At 49.8% G+C, this 17,569-nt stretch overlaps 1 protein-coding gene across 1 annotated transcript; it reads right to left on the minus strand.

The window, feature by feature from the left end:
• Positions 1-4,588: 4,588 nt before the first annotated feature.
• On the minus strand, positions 4,589-8,569 carry LOC125625992 (serine protease 1-like). Its single transcript, XM_048828660.2, has 5 exons — positions 8,530-8,569; positions 6,417-6,573; positions 6,020-6,279; positions 4,945-5,081; positions 4,589-4,772 (listed from the first exon to the last, which is right to left on the minus strand). Exons 1-5 carry the CDS (start codon positions 8,567-8,569, stop codon positions 4,623-4,625), a joined length of 744 nt encoding a protein of 247 aa, XP_048684617.1. The 3' UTR covers positions 4,589-4,622.
• Positions 8,570-17,569: the final 9,000 nt, after the last annotated feature.

Genomic DNA, 17,569 nt, shown 5'->3' on the forward strand with positions numbered 1-17,569 from the left:
TAACTCGCCCAGACAACTATCCAATGCCACGCACAGATGAACTATTAGAGAAACTGGGACGGGCCCAGTTCCTCTCTACCTTGAATTTAACCAAGGGGTACTGGCAGGTACCACTAGATGAATCTGCCAAGGAAAGGTCAGCCTTCACCACACATGTCGGGCTGTATGAATTTAATGTCCTCCCTTTCGGGCTGTGGAATGCACCCACCACCTTCCAAAGACTTGTAGATGGTCTCCTAGCGGGATTATACTATAAGGTTTTGCACTATAAGGTGGGTAGAAAGTTGGCTAGATTGTCAGGCTCAACGGGTAGTGATCAATGGCTCCATGTCTAGTTGGCAGCCGGTGTCAAGTGGAGTGCCCCAGGGGTCGGTCCTGGGGCCGGTTTTGTTCAATATCTTCATAAATGATCTGGAGGATGGTGTGGATTGCACTCTCAGCAAATTTGTGGATGATACTAAACTGGGAGGAGTGGTAGATACGCTGGAGGGCAGGGATAGGATACAGAGGGACCTAGACAAATTGGAGGATTGGGCCAAAAGAAATCTGATGAGGTTCAATAAGGATAAGTGCAGGGTCCTGCACTTAGGACTGAAGAACCCAATACACAGCTACAGACTAGGGACCGAATGGCTAGGCAGCAGTTCTGCGGAAAAGGACCTAGGGGTGACAGTGGACGAGAAGCTGGATATCAGCCAGCAGTGTGCCCTTGTTGCCAAGAAGGCCAATGGCATTTTGGGATGTATAAGTAGAGGCATAGTGAGCAGATCGAGGGACGTGATCATCCCCCTCTATTCTACATTGGTGAGGCCTCATCTGGAGTACTGTGTCCAGTTTTGGGCCCCACACTACAAGAAGGATGTGGATAAATTGGAGAGAGTCCAGCGAAGGGCAACAAGAATGATTAGGGGTCTGGAACACATGAGTTATGAGGAGATGCTGAGGGAACTGGGGATGTTTAGTCTGCAGAAGAGAAGAATGAGGGGGGATTTGATAGCTGCTTTCAACTACCTGAGAGGTAGTTCCAGAGAGGATGGTTCTAGACTATTCTCAGTGGTGGAAGAGGACAGGACAAGGAGTAATGGTCTCAAGTTGCAGTGGGGGAGGTTTAGGTTGGATATTAGGAAAAACTTTTTCACTAGGAGGGTGGTGAAACACTGGAATGCATTGCCTAGGGAGGTGGTGGAATCTCCTTCCTTAGAAGTTTTTAAGGTCAGGCTTGACAAAGCTCTGGCTGGGATGATTTAATTGGGTATGGGTCCTGCTTTTGAGCAGGGGGTTGGACTAGATGACCTCCTGAGGTCCCTTCCAACCCTGATATTCTATGATTCTATGATGATTCTATGATTAGGAGATGCAGTCACCTACCTTGACGATGTGGCCATATTTTCGGTTTCCTGGGCAGAACACCTGGAACATCTACAAAAAGTCTTCAAGCGCATAAGGGAGGCAGGACTAACTGTTAAGGCTAAGAAGTGTCAAATAGGCCTAAACAGAGTGATTTACCTTGGACACCAGGTGGGTCAAGGAACTATCAACCCCCTACAGGCCAAAGTGGATGCTATACAAAAGTGGCCTGTCCCAAAGTCAAAGAAACAGGTGCAATCCTTCTTAGGCTTGGCTGGTTATTACAGACGATTTGTACCGCAATACAGCCAAATCGCCGCCCCACTGACAGACCTAACCAAAAAGAAACAGCCAAATGCCGTTCAGTGGACCGAAGAGTGTCAGAAGGCTTTTAACCAGCTTAAAGCGACACTCATGTCTGACCCTGTACTAAGGGCCCCAGAAAAGCTACGCCCACATGTTTGGGGATGGCGTTTCCACCTGCAAACCAACCATACTGCGCTACAGTGACTTCATACCGCCACGGGAAATAACAAAAAACTTATTCGGTGGAGTTTAGCTCTCCAAGATTTTGATTTCAACATCCAACACATCTCAGGAGCATCTAACAAAGTGGCTGATGCACTCTCCCGTGAAAGTTTCACAGAATCAACTGGTTAAAATCGTCCTTGAGATGTGGAAAATATTGTTAGTCTTTATATACTTGGTAGTATATTTAGAGGTGCATGTGTCTTATTCACTCTGTTTTTTCCTAGAGCTCCAGGAAGAAATCCCAGCCAGCGTTTCACCCTATCTGTGATTTGGGGGGGCGTGTCATAAATATAAAGGGAAGGGTAAACACCTTTAAAATACCTCCTGGCCGGAGGAAAAGCCCTTTCACCTGTAAAGGGTTAAGAAGCTAGGATAACCTCACTGGCACCTGACCAAAATGACCAATGAAGAGACAAGATACTTTCAAAGCTGGAGGGGGGGAGAAACAAAGGCTCTCTCTGTCTGTCTGTTGTTTTTTTTCTCCTTGGACATATTCAGGAATTGCTCCTGAGCTATCAAATCACACATTCCGTTAAAGCTAGTGACACCCCTTCCTTGGACCCATTTATCTAACAGATCCTTCATCTGGTTTAGATAAGCCACATTACTTAGTCCAGGCCCTCTCTTAAGGGTTCAAAAGTTTACTCTGTACATTTCAGATGTAATTTGAAATTGCTTTAAAACCAAATCCTTGAAGTATAGGTAATGGTTTCCTGCAATGACTGAGCAAAACTGGGCATGAACATGTGACTTGTCCATGTGACTCAAAACACTATCTGGTCACCTGTGATTCTCCACTAGCAATGCTGAGGTTTTTGTTTTGAAACAGTGTGTTTCCCTCCACATGGCAGAGGATATAAATGGCCTGGAAACCCCTCCATTTTGCCTCCATCCTGCTCCAGCCCCTGGGTTATGAATTTATACTAATGGGAGCATTCTAACCAATGGACTGAGGCCCTTCCAATGATTTGGAATCAGCCAGAGACTTGACCTAAGCCAGCAGTTTATTCCGTCACTGCTACAAGCCTGAACCAAGAACTTTGCAATTACTGTATGTATTTGATTCCTTTAACCAATTTTAACTCTCATCTTTCTTTCTTTCTTTCTTTCTTTCTTTCTTTCTTTCTTTCTTTCTTTCTTTCTTTCTTTCTTTCGTTTTATGAATGAACCTTTAGTTTTAGATACTAAAGAATTGGCATCAGCGTGATTTTTGGGTAAGATCTAAGTTATATATTGACCTGAGTGTGTGGCTGGTCCTTTGGGATCAGAGGAACCTTTAATTGATGAAACTGGTTGTAAGGAACCACTCACCATTAAATCCAGTGTTTTCAGTGCTAATACAAGGACTGGGATGCCCAAGGAATCTGGTTTTTTTACTTCTTGTTAGCCCATTTGGTGAAACAGAAGTTTACTTTTGTTGCTGGTTTGGCATATCCTATGGGGGAATAGCCACCAGTCTTAACCCTTTACAGGGGTGAAAGGGTTTTTCCTCTGGCCAGGAGGGATTTTAAAGGTGTTTACCCTTCCCTTTATATTTATGACAGAAGTTTACTTTTGTTGCTGGTTTGGTATATCCTATGGGGGAATAGCCACCAGTCTTGGGGTGTATCTGCCCTATTTCTCAGCAGTTCGTCCTGAATTTGGCATCCTCAGTTGTGACCCACTGAGGCATGGTCACACCCATTATGGCCATTCTTATGCTGTTGTTGTGACGGGTAGCCCCCCACCTTCCAGGGTGCTACCTGATATACTGGGATACATCTGAGCCCGCCTGTTCCACCAGCCTCGGCTCCCTCACCCTTTCCTGCTGAGCCAGGCCCTCAAGCCTCCTCCAGCACACACACAGGTAGGGACACACCCAGCTGCAGAAAGACACAGACACTGAAATCAGCTCTGCGTGGGAAGACTCAGCTGGGGAATTGCCTAGTACTCAAGTGCACACCCCCTCGGGAGTGTAAACCCAAAATTGTACTGTTGTGCACTGCACGGAAACACCCAACCCCACTATGTGCCTTTCCTGTGTTTCCACAATCTGTCTTGAAAGCCTTAATACTCTGATGGGGCTGGCGGAGAGGAACTTAACTTCTGCCCAAATAAATTTGTTAGTCTCTAAGGTGCCACAAGGACCACTCTGAAACTTACCTCTCAGGTTATATGTGTGCAGTGTCTGGGGGTGGGGGTCGGCGCCTAGCACCCAGCCCCAGCACACTTTTAAACCAGTGCCCTTTACTACAGAAAGTGCAAACATGCGGCGCTGGGTGAGTTACTGATGTGACTGCGTGGCACTGAGTGTGCAGCGGGATCTGTGTCGTCAGGCCCTGGTGACCTTCTGTGCCTTCGGATCTGATTGCAGGTTCGGGGACTGTTTGAGAAGCACTGAATAAAAAGGGGGCACAAAGAGGGCAGAACATTTCCCTATAGTGCAGGAGTCGCTGGGAAAGATTCTCTGGCTTGTGCTGTTCCGGGGATCGGACTAGGTCTCTTCTGGCCTTAAAACGGCTAGTTGCTATGTTAATTATTGTTAATTAGCTGAGCCTGTAATCGTCAGGACCCAGAGCACAACACAAACAGGAATAACTTGTGGGGTCAGCTGGATTTATTGCCACCTCTTGCACTCGCTCTGGCTATGCATTACAGTGGTAGTGCACCAACCCACACTGAGTTGCCCTCCCTCTTCCCCTCGTCTGGGTCCAGTGGAGCGGTGGGAGCGTACATGTTCCCAGACGTGAAGCATTCTGTCTGAACTAGTTGGCAGCCATGGTGCTCTCGATCCAGGGCAGCAGGGAGCAGACTTTGGTGTAGACACCGGGTTGGTCCTTCTGGGCACAGCCGATCCCCCAGGACACAATGCCCTGCAGCTCCCCGTTGCAGACCAGTGGACCACCAGAGTCTCCCTGTGTGTAAGTTGAGAGGAAGGAGATGCCAGCAAATTAAGGGACGGTTAAAGTCACCGTACCTCCCCATCCATTATACTGCATGCAGTCCCCAGGTCCTTCCCCCTGTTTGCTGGCAGGAGGGCTAGAGTCTCTCTAACAGCCTGACAGGGCCGTGGCCATTAGCCCTCACCTGGCATGCATCCTTGCCTCCCTCCAGGTAGCCAGCGCACAGCATGGTGTTGGTGATCATCCCAGGGTAGGAGCCCTCGCACTCTGCGTTGCTGAGGATGGGGATGTTGACGCACTGCAGGTTGTATGGGCTGAACACTGAAAGGTAGAGGGGAATTGTTAGCACTAGGCATTCTCCTCCTTCCCATGCTGCATCCTGGAGGGATAAAATCGCTATCCTGAACACTAGTCAGGGAGGCAGAATACTCTGAATGTGAAAGTGGGCGTGAGCATGCCTGGATTCTCTCCCTGGCTCTGGGAGGGGAGTAGGGGCTAGTGGGTTAGAGCAGGGTGGGCGTGGGAGTCAGGACTCCTGGGTTTCCTCCCCAACTCTGGGAGGGTGTGGGGTCTAGTGGATTAGAGCGGGGGGGGCCGGGAGCTGGGACTCCTGGGTCCTATCCTGGCTCTGAAGGAGGAATAGGGGCTAGTGGGTTAGAGTAGGGTGTGTGTGGAGCGGGGGAGTCAGGACTCCTGGGCTATTTCCACAGCTCTGGAGGAGCTCTGGCTTAGTTCCCCCTCTGTAAAATGGGGTTGGGCTCCCTGTGGGGTGGGGAAGGGGCACATGTGAGGATGGTTTAGTTACTGTTGGCAATACCCATCACCTTGTATCTGGCCTTTGTTTTCTCAGGTATGTGAACAAGTGCCTTGTGCTAACTCCATGCACCTGTCACCGTTCGAGGCACCAGTTCACAGCCAGCCTCAGTGGACACTAACCTCTGGGCTGTGCCAGCTGGCCAGGTCTGGGCAGTATCAATACAGGGTGGAGGGTGCACAGAGATGGGCTCAGAGCTCATCACTAGGGTTGTGGAAGGGGGCTCCAGTGGGGTTTGGCAGGCCAGGTCAGGGTGCCCCACTTGTATAAAATCCCTGTTTGCTGTACCTCCCCCCAACCCTGCCTCTCCGTGTCTGTGCTTGGACTAGGAGTTCTCTGGGCAGGGACGTCCACAAATGCCTGGCACATTGTGGGCCGTGTTATCAGCAGATGATGGTGTTGAGCAGCCTGGGAGCTCCTCAGACAGAGAGAGGGCTAAACTCACCACCGTCACTGAGGATATTGCCCCATCCCGACACCACACAGGAAGTGCCAGCAGCTGGGCAGGCGGTTGGCAGGGGAACGGGCTGGACGTAGGCGTCAGTCTGGACAGGGTGGGCCAACTTGATCAGCATGATGTCGTGGTCCATTGTCTGGTAGTCATAGCTGGGGTGCCACACGATGGTCTCGATGCGCATCAGGTGCTCGGTATGTTCAAAGACCTGGATGTTGTGGTCTCCCAGGATCACCTGCATGGAGTTGGGGCTGGGAAACAAACGGTGGCTCAGAGCCCCTCTGGACAGGCCCCACCAGCCCCTGTAATCTCAGCCTGCTCCCACCCCCCTGGTACTGCAATGAAGACACAGTGACACGCACACACAGACGCTGAGTTCCTCACTTACTAGTACCAGCAGTGGGCAGCTGACACCACCCACTGGTCCGTAATGAGGGATCCACCACAGAAATGGTACCCGACATTAAGGGAGACCTGCCAGGGCTGTGAATGGGGGGTGCACTCGTATCCCCCGACAATCTTGTCTCCTCCGTGTGGTGCAGCAGCTGTGGGGAGAAAGCGTTCACTGGATTACATGGGTGACATTTGTAATGAAGCGGCAATGCATGCAGCGGGGCTGGGAAAGCTCTGGACTCTTGTTCCTGTCCCCGCTTTGGGTCTGACGAGCTGGTGGTGGGCTCTGGCGCTGACCAGGGTGGATGCTGTTAGAGTGTCGAATCCTTCAGGTGTGAATTTTGTAAGTGGAGGACTTTAGAGAACCTAAAACCAGGAGTGTTGCTTTAATGGGCCCATGGGCCTACTCGTGCAGTGGGATCCACGCAGATGTTCTCTCAGTGGGACTCCAATGGGCTAGTGCTCTCCATACAGGTCAGACTGTGGGATCGGGGGACTGCTGCTGTCTCTCCTTGGGTTTTTTACATTTTCTTGCTGTGTTGGAAACACACCACAAGAGCCTTGACTCATGCGGACAGAAGCCAGGTAATGAAACTGCTGAGCCTTGTTCCACTTGCCTGAGACGAGCAAAATGCAGAAGGTGAATAAATCCCATACAGGGTGAATAGAACCCAGGCTTTTGCACCAGTCTCTGCCATGATCAGTGACATGGGAACATTTTAGACATTGAAAATGACCCTCCAACGTCATTGGGATAAACTCTTAGAGAGATAAAGGGCCTTGTTTACAATCTGCAGGGGAGGGAAGGTGTCTGTTGTCAGGAGCTTTAAACTCTTGTGAGCACTGGCAAGGTGGCACAGACTGCGCATGTGTGAGTCTAGGATGCCCATTTGGCTTGTGGGATTCATTGCTTAGGCCCCAATCCTGCAAACACTCGTACATACATATGACCTTACTCAGGTGAGTCAGCCCATTGGGTTTGCGCACTATATGTTGCTGGATTAGGGGCCTTATTTTGGTAACAGTCATTTTAAATACCACTGTTAGATAGACAGGGCTCTCTCCTGTGCGGCAATGGGCCACTGCTCTGTTCCCATTTATCTGCATTGATTGTTAAATTGCATAGGCAGTTGCTTGACTACACTTCGGTTTGTTATGAGGTAGATTCAAGTGACCAAATAACCAGGATCAGTGAGGTTTATTGCTGAAAGCCAATAATAAGAAAGTGCAGGGAAAAGGTTCTATACGATACCAGTCTCCAGGAAGCTGTCTCATTCAGCATTGTTACATTTACCTGACACAGAAGGTATGCTCACAAAGTTACGCCCCTAAAGCCATCTTTTTATGTCCTGCCTGTTTACAAGTACAAGGTGCTGTGTATGTAATCTGAAGCTAGATTTAACTAATCAGCTTTCTACCTTGTTTTCCTGGTACCATGTCCTACCCGTATCAGGTTTGTTCTGAAGACTTGCATTCCAGGGAACAAAGGGCATGAAGGCACCTCCTGGGTCTGAGCGAGGGTAGAACGATCATGTCTTGTCCTTTTCCTTAGGGACATTCCAGTATAGGCCTGTAAGAGCAACTCCCTATCTGGTGCTATGGTAAAGCTGTCATCTGTCCTGGGCTTGACAGCTTCCTTATTTGCTTAAGCCAAAACTTTCTTTAAGTAAATGCAAGGGGTTATGGGACACTCAGCATAAGTGAGTAGGGTTCTATAACAAGTATAGGCCACTCTAGGCTATGTAACTACTGTTATATTATTCTTATGTGCTTAATACTTACTGATATATTCCTATTGATAATGTGAGATATATAAACACTAGCCCAGCATATATTAATCAACACACGCCTCCACTCCTGCTGGGCAGAGCCAGGACACAGCAGAGGACCTGGCCCTTCATCCACCCCTAATGCAGAGATGCCCAGGCAAACCCAGAGGTTTCAGCTGCTCCTTTACTAATGCACTAGCTCCTGCAGAAATTACACTTTGTTTCATTCTAACCCTTAGCTGGAGCCTGTTTAATTTCACTCTGATTTTGCAGCTAGGTCCTGGCCCCTCGTCACTACCGAGCTCCACAAGCTAGCCTGGCTGCACACAAGATAATTACCTGCCACCGCAAGCAACGCCAGTACGAGCCACATTGTCATACTTCTATCCAGGCTGTTGGACATGAAAGAACAAGCCCCAGCCCTCAGGTATTTATAGGGGAGCTGTTATGGAAAGTTTATTCCTAATCTGCTTGCTGGGGATTTCTCCATGTGGGCAGCAGATGCAGCTTTCACATGAGCCACTGATAGGGCAATGAATAATGCCTTAAAATACAACTGACGTCTTTATTTCTGATTCTTAGCCAGATTGATTCTTCTAATACCAGACCCCTCAATATGCACCATAAGAGCAGTACAATGGCAGGCGTTCCAGAGACCTCTCTTAACAGCTGTCTTCAGGAAGTGGGATGAGACCTCAGTAGGGGGGCTCTCTCCTCTCACAGTCAGTGCTGATACTAATGCCCCAGTTCAGTGCTAGGGGGTGGTGGGAGCTCAATAGGGGGGCACTCTCTCCTCATGGAGCCGACCCCATTCCCCCACCCAGAGCTCAGGGGTGCTGTACTGCAGGGAGTAAGGTGGGTCTGAGTCGGGGACGCTCTCCCCTTGCGGCTAGGGCTGACCGCAGGACCCTGGCACGGCATTAGGGGGCGCTGTGCTACGGGAGGTACCATTTTGGTGCTGAGACACGTTGCGCTGGTTTTGTGCTTGCTAAAGTGCGAAAGTCACTGTTCTAGGCCAGCGGGTCTCAAACGGTGGGTTGGGATTCCAATGTGGGTTGCGACCCTATTTTAATGGGGTGGCCAGGGCTCGCTTAGACATGCTGGGGCCAAAGCCCAAGCACCACCGCCCAGGGCAAAAGCCTTCAGCCAAGGGCTGCAGGGCTCAGGTTACAAGCCCCCTGCCTGGGGCTGAAGCCCTTGGGATTCCATTCTGGCCCTCCCACCCAGGGCAGTGGGGCTCAGGCAGGCTCAGGCTTTGGTCCCCCCACCTCATGGGGTTGTGTAGTAATTTTTGTTGTCAGAATGGGGTCATTGTGCCATGAAGTTTGAGAACCGCTGCTCTAGGCCATGCTATTTCCTTGCTTATGCTGTTTGCTTTCCTGTATCACTGCTGTTCTCGCATAACTGAGTGTGCAGATCTCAGTGTGGTTTCACCTGTCGCACAGAGAGATAGGGGCAAGAACCACACACAGACATCTCCTAGAAAGGTAGGGTGGAAAGGGACCTCGAGATCATCTAGTCATGTGACTCTCAACCTTTCCAGACTCCTGTACCCCTTTCAGGGGTCTTATTTGAGTCTGATTTGTCTTGTGTACCTCCCAGGTTTCACTACTTGCTTACAAAATCAGACATAAAAATGCAAAAGTGTCACAGCACACTAGTACTGAAAAATGGCTACTTTCTCATTTTTATCATATAAAATAAATCAATTGGAATATAAATATTGTACTTACATTTCAGTGTCTAATGTGGTTATATATGTATCATCTGTATGAAATTGTAATTTGTGCTGACTTCACTAGTGCTTTATGTGTAGCCTGTTGTAAAACTAGGCAAATATCTAGATGAGTTGATGTACCCCCTGGAAGACCTCTGGGGGTACCCACATTGATACAGGTACCCCTGGTTGAGAACGACTGAGCCAGTCCATCCCCCACGCTGGCAGGATTAAGCGTATCAAGATCTCCTTGGCAAATGTTTGTCCAGCCTGGTCTTAAAACCTCCGATGAAGCGGTTGGCTATTGCTTATCACCCTGATATTCTCTAGAGGCTTTCCAATGGATTTCCTAATCCTTTGTTCCCCTATCTGCCCAGATATTGAAGTTGGACTGACCTGAGTTGCTGAAGCGCTTCGTGTGCTCCTGGGATTGGTCAGAGGCTGGGGGGCGACATCATTGGCTAAAAAAGCAACAGGAGAGTAGCCTTTGCTCAGAGAGGCCTAGCTCACAGCTTAGCTCCAGATCAGCCCAGCTAAGGCCACCAGGCTTTTCCACACATGCTATTGCACAGGGGCTCCCTCTGTTTACTGTGGTAGCCAGTTGTAATGATGCTGGTTCTGATGGGACCCAACTGAGAGTGCCAATGCAGGACAAATTGCGGGGAGGCATAGCTCAGTGGTTTGAGCATTGGCCTGCTGAACACAGGGTTGTGAGTTCAGTCCTCAAGGGGGCCATTTAGGGATCTGGGCCAAAAACTGGGGATTGGTCCTGCTTTGAGCAGGGGGTTGGACTGGATGACCTCCTGAGGTCCCTTCCACCCCTGATATTCTATGATTCAAGCAGGGCAGTTACAGCCCAAGGCTGGGGTTTTTCCACCTCTAAGGCAAACCAAACCAGCCAAACAGAGCAGACTTTGGTCTCACCCCACTGGCTAACCACAAGTCACACAAGCAATTCCCTTCGACACTCCAGTTTCCCAGTATCATCACCAGTGCTACTCGTTATGGGGACAAATGGTGATGAAAACCAATACCCCAGTAAAAGAAAAAAGGTTCTCTCGATCCCAAAGGACCAAGCCCCAGACCCAGGTCAATATACAAATCAGATCTTACCCACAAATCACGCTGTTGCCAATCCTTTAGAATCTAAAGGTTTATTCATAAAAGTAAAAAGATATAGATGAGAGCAAGAATTGGTTAAATGGAATCAATTACATAACCAGGTCATGACCAGTAATGGCAAAGTTCTTGGTTCAGGCTTGTAGCAGTGATGGAATAAACAGCAGGTTCAAATCAAGTCTCTGGAGTGCATCCACAGCTGGGATGGGTCATCAGTCCTTTGTTTAGAGGTTCCGTTTGTAGCAAAGTCCCTCCAGAGGTAAGAAGCAGGATTGAAGACCAGATGGAGATAAGGCATCAGCCTTTTATCATCTTTTCCAGGTGTAAGAATGCCTCTTTGTTCTTACTGTGGAAAATTACAGCAAAATGGAGTTTGGAGTCACATGGGCAAGTCCCTGCATACTTTGCTGAGTCACAAGGCCTATTTGCCTTCTCTCAGTGGGTCAATGGTATAGCTGATGGTCCTTAATGGGCCATCCAGCAGGCTAGGCAGAGCTGACACCAACTTGTCTGGGGTGTCACCCAGAAGCATACCATAAGTTTGAAATACAGACAGTATAGAGCCAATATTCATAACTTTAACTACAAAAATGATTCAAACATATAGACAGTATAATCATAACCAGCAAACCATAACCTTGTTTTAGACACCTTATTTGACCCCCTTTATACAAGATTTGGTACCACTACAGGACCTTAGTTGCAACAATGTTCTATACGGCCCCCAAAGCAAAATTGATGCAGGAAGGGATGACACAAACATCACTGACTGCATCCCAAGAGCTCCCCATCCTTGGTTCTGTCTTACTACAGTTAGTATTGGGTTAGGAGCCGTACCAGTGTATAACAGAAATGGTTTATCAAAGTCATGTTCAATAACATGAATGACAGGTTTCAGAGGAACAGCCGTGTTAGTCTGTATTCGCAAAAAGAAAAGGAGTACTTGTGGCACCTTAGAGACTAAATAAATTGGTTAGTCTCTAAGGTGCCACAAGTACTCCTTTTCTTTTTGCGAATAACATGAATGAATCTCTTTACAAACTCAAGGTAAAACTTGGTGAGAACAATAGTGGATTGGATCTGCTCTTGCAGCGTAGTTCCTGTATGTCTCACGTGATCTTGCCAAGAGCTCAAGAACATAGCTACTTTATCCATACAAGCTCTGGCAAATGTTTGAAACCCAATTAACATCAAGTCAATGTAGACATTGATGTTGTCCATGGTATAGAAATCTTGGCATTTAGCCGTGAAAGCAATTTGGTAGTGTGCCTTAGTTTCCCCTTTCATACAGCACATCAGTTCCAAGACTGTTCACAGGCATTAACTGTGCAACATCAGCATAAGAAGGCCTTTTACATAAAGTGTGATCTTATGTATAGCTTTTAACATATTCAAGGGATTTTCCAAAAGATTGGGCACATTGCACATTTTTACAGTTTTTGGTAATAGCAACACATTAGTTACAAGAATTACCATTAGCAATAACAAGAAATTCATTGCAAGTGTCCATTTACAATCATTTTTGTCATGCCACACCTTTGGCTCAATACCATTGAGGTTTGGGCCTGTTAGGGTTAGCCTGTGGCTTCCCTTTGCAAAATTAAGGTCTCTCTTTCCTTCCTGTCCTGAAGGATCAAACCCTGATTTCTCTTGCTTAACAGAATTCACTGGCTGATTGGGTGTGCCGTCTATGCTAACAGCTATTAGCAAAAAGAAAAGGAGGACTTGTAGTACCTTAGAGACTAACAGATTTATTTGAGCATAAGCTTTCGTGAGCTACAGCTCACTTCTTCGGATGCATGTAGTGGAGAATCTCCTTTCCGCTGCATGCATCCAATGAAGTGAGCTGTAGCTCACGAAAGCTTATGCTCAAATAAATGTGTTAGTCTCTAAGGTGCCACAAGTACTCCTTTTCTTTTTGCGGATACAGACTAACAGGGCTGCTACTCTGAAACTAGCTATTAGCAAGTCTTCTCCCAGTCAGTCAAGTAATTTGCATTACCACAGACAGGAGCCAGTTCACCAGTTTTCAGATCCTTAACTGCTACTGATTCCAAGGCTAGACTCTGTCTTAAAGAGATACCATCCATTTTCAGCTTCCACACGGAATTAGATGTTAAGTTCACTGAGAGACTACAAGTCATATCCAAAGTGTCTAGAGGTGAGAGTAGACCTGCCATCTACCCAGTCTTCCCTCTGAACCTGAGACACAGACTGTTCACTCACAGAACAAAGAATTCTTTGTCAAAGAATCTTGTCAAAGAATCTACGGGCTTGGCTACACTTGCACTTTGTACCACAATAAAGCCGCCCAGAGCGCTTTACCTTACCTTGCAATGAATCATGTGCTAAAGTATGACTGACTTGTTTATTTCTGATTCTTAGTCAGATTTATTTTTCTAGTAGTAGACACGTCAATATGCACCATAGGAGCGGTCCAATGGCAGGTGTCTGGACTTCAGGGTCCCATTCCTAACAGTTGGCCATAGTAAAAACCCAGGTTGCTACAGGGAGTGGGATGGGAGCTCAGTAGAGATGCTCTTCCCTTGCAGTCAATGCCCAAGTGCACTGTTAGGGGTTGCTGTGTTACAGTCAGTGGGTTGGGGTCTCTTAGGGGGTGCTGTCCCCATTCAGTCAGTGCTGGCCCCAGTACCCCGTTTTGGCACTAGGGGGTGCTGTATTGCACAGAGCAAGGTGGGGATGTGAATAGGGGCACTTTCACCTCACAGTCAGTGCTGGCCCCAGTACCCCATCATGGCAGTAGGAGGCGCTGTAGGGCAGGGAATAAGGTGGGGATGTGAATGGGGGCACTCTCCCGTTGCAGTCAGTGTGGGCCCTGGCCGTCGATTCTGTGGTTGCTGAAGACCCCATGCTATCGACTGTGACAGGTCTCTGTTAAGCCCCCTGTCCTGGCAAATCCCAATAAGCTTTGAGAGAGGAATGCAGAGTGCACCTGGAGGAAGTTGTGAGAATGGCAGGGTTGTTGCCTGATGGCTCCCTTCCTGTAGGAGGTCTTGCCAAGGCTGTGCCTGCACTGGGCCATTGGGGACCTTGGCTCTTCTCCAGTACAGACAGGGCTACAGAGCAAAGGAAGCTCCTTACTGGCTGGCTGCTTAGACTGTGAGCTCTGGCCCAGGGTCTGTCTCCGGTGTGTACAGCAAGGGGTGTGATGGGGCCCCGACCCCAGAGTCGGAAAGTCAGCCATGCCGATAGTACAGTAACCTGAGCCCGTTGTACTCTCCTGCTGCCTTGGGCAGAGCTGTCCCAGCAGTGAATTACAGTCTATCTTTCCTAGTGTTTAACTAGTGGTGCTATTGGCAGTGAGGGACAGGCTTTCAGTCTGTGCCCCTCCTCCTCATGGGCTAGGAGACAGGAGCTGGACTGCTGGGAGAGCAGGATGTGCTGGCAAGGGGCCACTTGTCCCAGCTGAGTGTGGAGCAACAGACCTTCCTATTCCGCCCCCGCCCCCCCCGCACCGTCTCTGCGTCTGACCCCGTGTGTATGGAGGTATGGAAGAGGGGATTTGGGTGGATGGGGTGGGATGGAGGAGCTGCATGTGTGTGGAGGGGTGCTTGGGTTGGAGGGATGTGTGTCTAGGGAGAGGGGTGGTCATAATGTCTGTGTGGAGGGATGGGAAGATTGGGGGGAGGAGGAGGGGGATAGGCAGGTTGGTGGGAAGAGATGGGGGATGGCGGCTTGAGGAGGCAGGATAGATGGGTGGGAAGGGATGGGGGCGGGGGGGATGAGGAGAGGGATAGGTAGATTGGTGGGATGGGATGAGGGGGTGCGGGGGTAGGTAGGTTGATGGGAAGGGATGGGGAGGGGGAATAGGTAGATTGGTGGGAAAGGATGGGGGGTTGGGGGATGAGGAGGATGTCACGGCGTGTGGGGGAGTCACACCCTGCACCCCCCACTTCCTGCGATTCACTGAGACTCTCAGCCAGCCAGTAAAACAGAGGTTTATTGGATGACAGGAACACAGCCCAAACCAAGTACAAACAGGTTCTTGTAGGTACAGAAACCAGGACCCCTCTGTCCTGTCCATCTTAGGGGGCAGGGAGCCTAGACCCCGGTGCTGGACCGCCCGCTGTTTCACCAGCCAGCTCGAAAACTGAAACCCCCTCCCGCCGTCTCACCCCACCACAGCCCAGCTCCTCCTCCAGCCTTTGTCCAGCTTCCCGGGCAGAAGGTGTCACCTGGCCCCAGCCCCCTCCTGGGCTGAGGTAACAGGCTCAAGTATCATCCCCAGGGGTGAAAGTAAGTCGAGTGACTTACCGGTACACTGGGGCCAGCGCTGGCCCCCAGAAGGTGCAGGGCCTAGGGCAGAAGGGCGGGGCTGAGGGGGTCAGAGCCAGCCCCAGCCCACCCTGTAAGGTAAGTGCCCCCCCATCTCCTCTTCCTCCTTCCCCCCTCCCCCACTGGAGTAGCAGCAGCAGCCTGGGGCTCCGGGGGCTATTTAAAGGACCGGGGCGTCAGAGGCAGCTGGAGCCCCGGCCCTTTAAATAGCCCCCGGAGCCCTGGAGTAGCGGTGGCGGGGCTCCGGCGGCTATTTAAAGGGCTGGGGTGGTAGAAGCAGGGGAGCCCCAGGCCCTTTAAATAGCCGCCGGAGCCCCACAGCTGCTAGCCCAGGGCTCCAGCAGAGGGGCACTGCTGGGAGCCCCAGGCCCTTTAAATTGCCCCCTGGGGAAGCTGGGCTGCCCCAGTATGGCACACCAGCTCTTGCCAGTACGCCGTACTGGGGCATACCGGCTTATTTTCACCTCTGATCATTCCTCAAGTGAAGTCACACCCTGATATCCCACCACCACTGCAGACAGTACCAGTAAAACTCCCACGCAACATTACCAGGTCAGTACTCCCCACTCCCTGCTGCGTCCCATCTCTCCTCCCTTCGAGACTGAACTGAGCAGAGACAATCTAACCAGTGACCTGGGGAAGTTCAGGCCCCCCTCTCCGGGACAGCGCATCCGCTATCACGTTGGCACTTCCCTTCACGTGGACAATGTCCATGTCGTAATCCTGCAGGAGCAGGCTCCACATCAGGAGCTTGGCGTTGGCTCCTTTCATCTGGTGCAGCCAGGTCAGGGGAGAGTGGTCGGTGTAGATGGTGAAGTGTCGCCCGAAGAGATAGGGCTCTAGTTTCTGAAGGGCCCATACCATAGGCAGGCACTCCTTCTTGATGGCTGCATAGTTTTGTTCCCAAGGTAACAACTTCTTGCTCAAGTACACGATGGGGTGTCTCTCCCCCTTTTCATCAGCCTGCATTAACACCGCACCCAGCCCCGTGTCTGAGGCATCAGTGAACACCATAAAGGGCTTGTCAAAGTCTGGATTTATCAGACCTGGGGCACTGACCAGAGCCTCCTTCAGCGCACAGAGAGCCCTCTGGCACTGCTCGGTCCAGACCACCTTGTCTTGCTTCCCTTTCTTCCATATGTAAGCAGAGTCAGGATGAGCTCCACCCTGACATCTGGTTGTGAGGTGTGGCAAGTTGTGGAAAAGAACTTCAGGGGCTGATCTCATTTGCATAGGCACACCCACCCCTCCTAGCATGAGCCATGGCTGCCCAAATGGTCACTTTGGCTGCTGTGGGATCCCCAGTTTCTCTGTTATTGGGGCAGGAAGAATAAATTATTATCCTGATTATGTGAATCAAGGACAGTGGAACTGTATTTGGCCTTTTGTTATGATGGAGGGACTCGCCATCTTCTCAGGAGCACTTGCTAGGCAAGGGATATGGGTTCCAAACTCAGTGACTGGAGAGAGGCTGGGGATAGAATACCTGGTGGTATGGGCCCCTGGTGAGGGCTATACATGTTAATTGCACTTTCTTCCTCTACTGTGAAATGTCAGAGCTAATTTTGATTCCATTAGGAGTCTAGTTACAGGTTGCTGAGCTGAATTCACTTTGAGCCAATGGTGTACCAGCACTGAGGGTCCCCTACTACAAGCTGAAATTGCAAAAGACCTAAATTACTAAGAGTTAAGATCACTGAGTGTTGTGTTAAGTACTGGGGGAGCCTGAAGATATATTGCGGAGCAGCAGTTTGTGGGACTTGCTGCGGGATGGCTGGCAGAGCGGTGTGGCTGGAGCAGCTCATGGGTGGGGGCTGGCAGAGCAGAGCGATTTGTGGGACGGCTGGTGGAGCGGAGCAGAGCCGTAAGGTGCCCCTTAACCCTCCCATTTCCACCCAGGTTGGGAGGTAAAACTCTGCAGATAAACTTTCGAACTCTGGGGCTGCACTGACCAGGGGCAGAGACTTCTGGGTTGTTGGACTTTTGGGACTTTGGGTGACTTTTGGGTTGCTGGACTCAAGAACCAAAGGGAAAGGACACAGCCCAATTTGCTTGGGATGGGTTTTGCTCATGGGTTGTGTTATGAATCCTGTTGGTGGTGTTTCCCCAACAAAATGCCACATTGTTTCTCTCTGTTATTAAAAGGCTTTTGCTACTCTCAGACTGTGCTTGCGAGAGGGGAAGTATTGCCTCTTAGAGGCGCCCAGCAGGGGTGGTATATAGTTGTCCCAGGTCACTGGGTGGGGG

This window comes from Caretta caretta, chromosome 24 (genome assembly GCF_965140235.1).
Source record: "Caretta caretta isolate rCarCar2 chromosome 24, rCarCar1.hap1, whole genome shotgun sequence".
Taxonomy (NCBI): Eukaryota; Metazoa; Chordata; order Testudines; family Cheloniidae; genus Caretta; species Caretta caretta.